The 2,778-nt window shown below is 33.3% G+C and overlaps 2 protein-coding genes across 2 annotated transcripts; both read right to left on the reverse strand.

Annotated features, from left to right (window-relative positions):
- Positions 1 to 399: 399 nt before the first annotated feature.
- LOAG_14313 (hypothetical protein) lies at positions 400 to 744 on the reverse strand (the record flags this gene model as incomplete). Its single annotated transcript, XM_003149810.1, has 1 exon — positions 400 to 744. One exon carries the CDS (start codon positions 742 to 744, stop codon positions 400 to 402), a length of 345 nt encoding a protein of 114 aa, XP_003149858.1.
- A 529-nt stretch (positions 745 to 1,273) lies between these two features.
- On the reverse strand, positions 1,274 to 2,198 carry LOAG_14314 (hypothetical protein; the record flags this gene model as incomplete). Its single annotated transcript, XM_003149811.1, has 4 exons — positions 1,274 to 1,320; positions 1,445 to 1,611; positions 1,801 to 1,909; positions 2,138 to 2,198. 4 exons carry the CDS (start codon positions 2,196 to 2,198, stop codon positions 1,274 to 1,276), a joined length of 384 nt encoding a protein of 127 aa, XP_003149859.1.
- Between the last annotated feature and the right edge of the window lie 580 nt (positions 2,199 to 2,778).

A 2,778-nucleotide genomic window follows, 5' to 3' on the forward strand; every position in this document is an offset into this window, starting at 1 on the left:
GGATTTTGCAATCAGATAACCATTTCCATTGGTTAATCCGAAAGCTAATTATTTCTGGATACTTTTGAGAAAAGATGATGTATTCTATTTCACTTTTAGGCCGATAGTAGCCACTTTTTCAGAAGCTCTAGCATTATCCTTATATGATGAACGCTTGAGCTTTTATTACTAGGCAGCCTAGTTGGCCACTTACAGTGTAGTGGTGCTAAGATAGAACGGTAGTGATGCAAAGGACAAGGCGAATACATAAGCCATGTCAAATGTTGAAGTTTAGTTTCTGCGTCTTAATGTGAGAAAGCTTTAATTGAGATATGACTCAGTTCTGAAGGCGATAACAAAAAATTCAATGGAAAGTTTCCTTAAATTGTCAAGATATCCGGTTAATATGTAGCCACTCTTTTAGCAAACAAATAATGGTTGTTTCTTGGTGTTAACAGTCTTTAATAAAATCATTTTTGAGGCAACAAAATTATGCAAATTAAAAATGAAAAAACTGCTTTCCAAAATGGTGGCAAGTTGATTTGCAATTGATTTGTTTATTGCTGATACTATTAACAACAGTATCTCCGACTTCTCTAACATGTGCTTCTTTTTAAAGCTTGCTCCTATTTTTTCAAATGCAAAATTTGTTAGCATAAAATAAATTTCTCTTATGACTTTTGATCGGATTGACTGAAAGATTTCACGCAGACATTTTCTGAACGAGGCTTTCTTCGTCGTGCGATAACCGTTGAAGTGATACATTCTCTAAAATTAAGGAAAAATTCTCAAAAATACTGGAAACTTAATGCAAATATATGTTGTCATTTTTTGAGGTGTGAAAAATACTCGTCATGCTGTTTTTCAAGCATTAATACATGCCCTCTCCGTCATTTTTTTTCAACAGAACGGAATCTGCGGTACGACCTCTTAATGAGTTTTAAAAGTGCTCAAGTTCTCTAAAGTATACTGTTACATAAGAAGGCAATAAAGGCTCAGTGGTAGCTTATCGGATTTCAATTTGGTGTCTTTTATATAATTAATCACCATCCTTGGAAGAAATCACAAAGATTTTTCAAAAAAAAAAATTAATCTTCACTACATCCTTAAAGAATGATGATTAATTAAACAAAGATAGTTGAATTAATTATATAAAATGAAGTGTTTGTCAGTGATCGTCAATAGATTCTAACGTGATTATTTTCTTGGATAGGCATAGCGCACATCGTATGTTCATAAATTCAATTTCTCATTTTTATGGTTCAGTTTACGATTTCGTTGGCTTGTTTATTTGCTATACCGAAACAGATTTTTTACTATTTTGTTCGAACTTCTGTATGTCTAAATTACAATTTATTAGTTTTCTTGTTTTCAATTAAGAATTGTTCCATGTAGTACGAGTCGATAATTCTTTAAAAAAAAGAAACAGTTCTTAAATGAGTAGAGATCAACGGAGACAACAGACTGGCATTGACTTGTTGGTACTCTTTTCCTTCCTGTTGCCCAAGTTTGAGGTGCATATTGATGGAAATAAAAAGATATAGGATGTCCGGAAAAGCTACAGCATTTACTTGCTGACTTTTATATAAATTTTCGCGAAAAAATAATTTCCGTGTTGAAGGCCATCGATCACTATAAATAACAATAATGTGCATATTTTTTTGGCGTCTTTGATGCTTGCAAAATTCTTTACTATTGCTTTCGGCTTCAGATATCAGTCAAAAAAGTTTTTTTTTTTTGCACATCGCAACGTGAAGATCGTATTTCCGCCCTTTCTCTCTGATCTTGACCTATACAGTCATTATTACAACTTCGTCCTACTGGGTAAATTCATTTTTGGCTAGCAAACAACTTAACCCTAATTTGTCCCAACCTATTGCCATAACAATAACTGTAAAAGCAGGAAGGCAGTTAAACTTCCAAAATTTCCCTGAAGCATATCTCCTATAACTTGGTATCCCACAAAACTTGAACTCATCAAACTTATTAGAATAAGGAAAAAGTACTTTTACCATCAGCGAGTTGTAAAATTCGAGAATCCTAATTCACTTACATAAATGGTGTACTGCTTGGTAAGTGATCATGGAAAGTACACCTGTATCCAGTAAGAAGAAATGATTCGCTATTTTCTAATATCAATTGTCACTAGTGAACTAACCAACCTGCGATATTTCTGATTCCTGAGTTCTAGGAATAACGGGGTCATCAAAACTAGACATTCACAAGGGGAAAGAGGAAGATGGATAATTTATTGAGCACTATGTGAACGAATAAGCGAGAAAGTTTGCGCAACTTCTCAGATGTCTAGTGTTAATCGTAGATATTTAATTTTCCTAAATGCTTCCAAAACAGGTTACACAATTCAGAGTTTGAGGAAGTAGTTTATTTTGAATCAGGCATTTGTTTTTTCCTCATACAAACGGTGCTGCCACTTCGCCACAATATCAGCAATTCCTGAAAATGGCAAAAATTCCATGATTATGACCTGGAAACAGGGTGCGGTAAATGTAAGCAACATAAAAAAAAGGTAGCCGCATACGCAATATGATTAGATATCCAGATGTGGATTACCTTTTCGGAAATCCGGGATCATGATCCTTCATGCTCCTTCATAAGATTTAAGCAATACCAAATTGTAAAATTTTCTGACTCAATTTTATTGAATAAAGCTGCAAATTTATTAATGAATTAGTCTCAGTACTGTCACCTTAATCCAGCTTTAGATATCTAAAGCTGGATTAAGGTACTGAGGTGAGACTATATATATATATATATATATATATATATATATATATATAT

Source organism: Loa loa (genome assembly GCF_000183805.2).
Source record: "Loa loa unplaced genomic scaffold supercont3.63, whole genome shotgun sequence".
Classification (NCBI taxonomy): Eukaryota; Metazoa; Nematoda; class Chromadorea; order Rhabditida; family Onchocercidae; genus Loa; species Loa loa.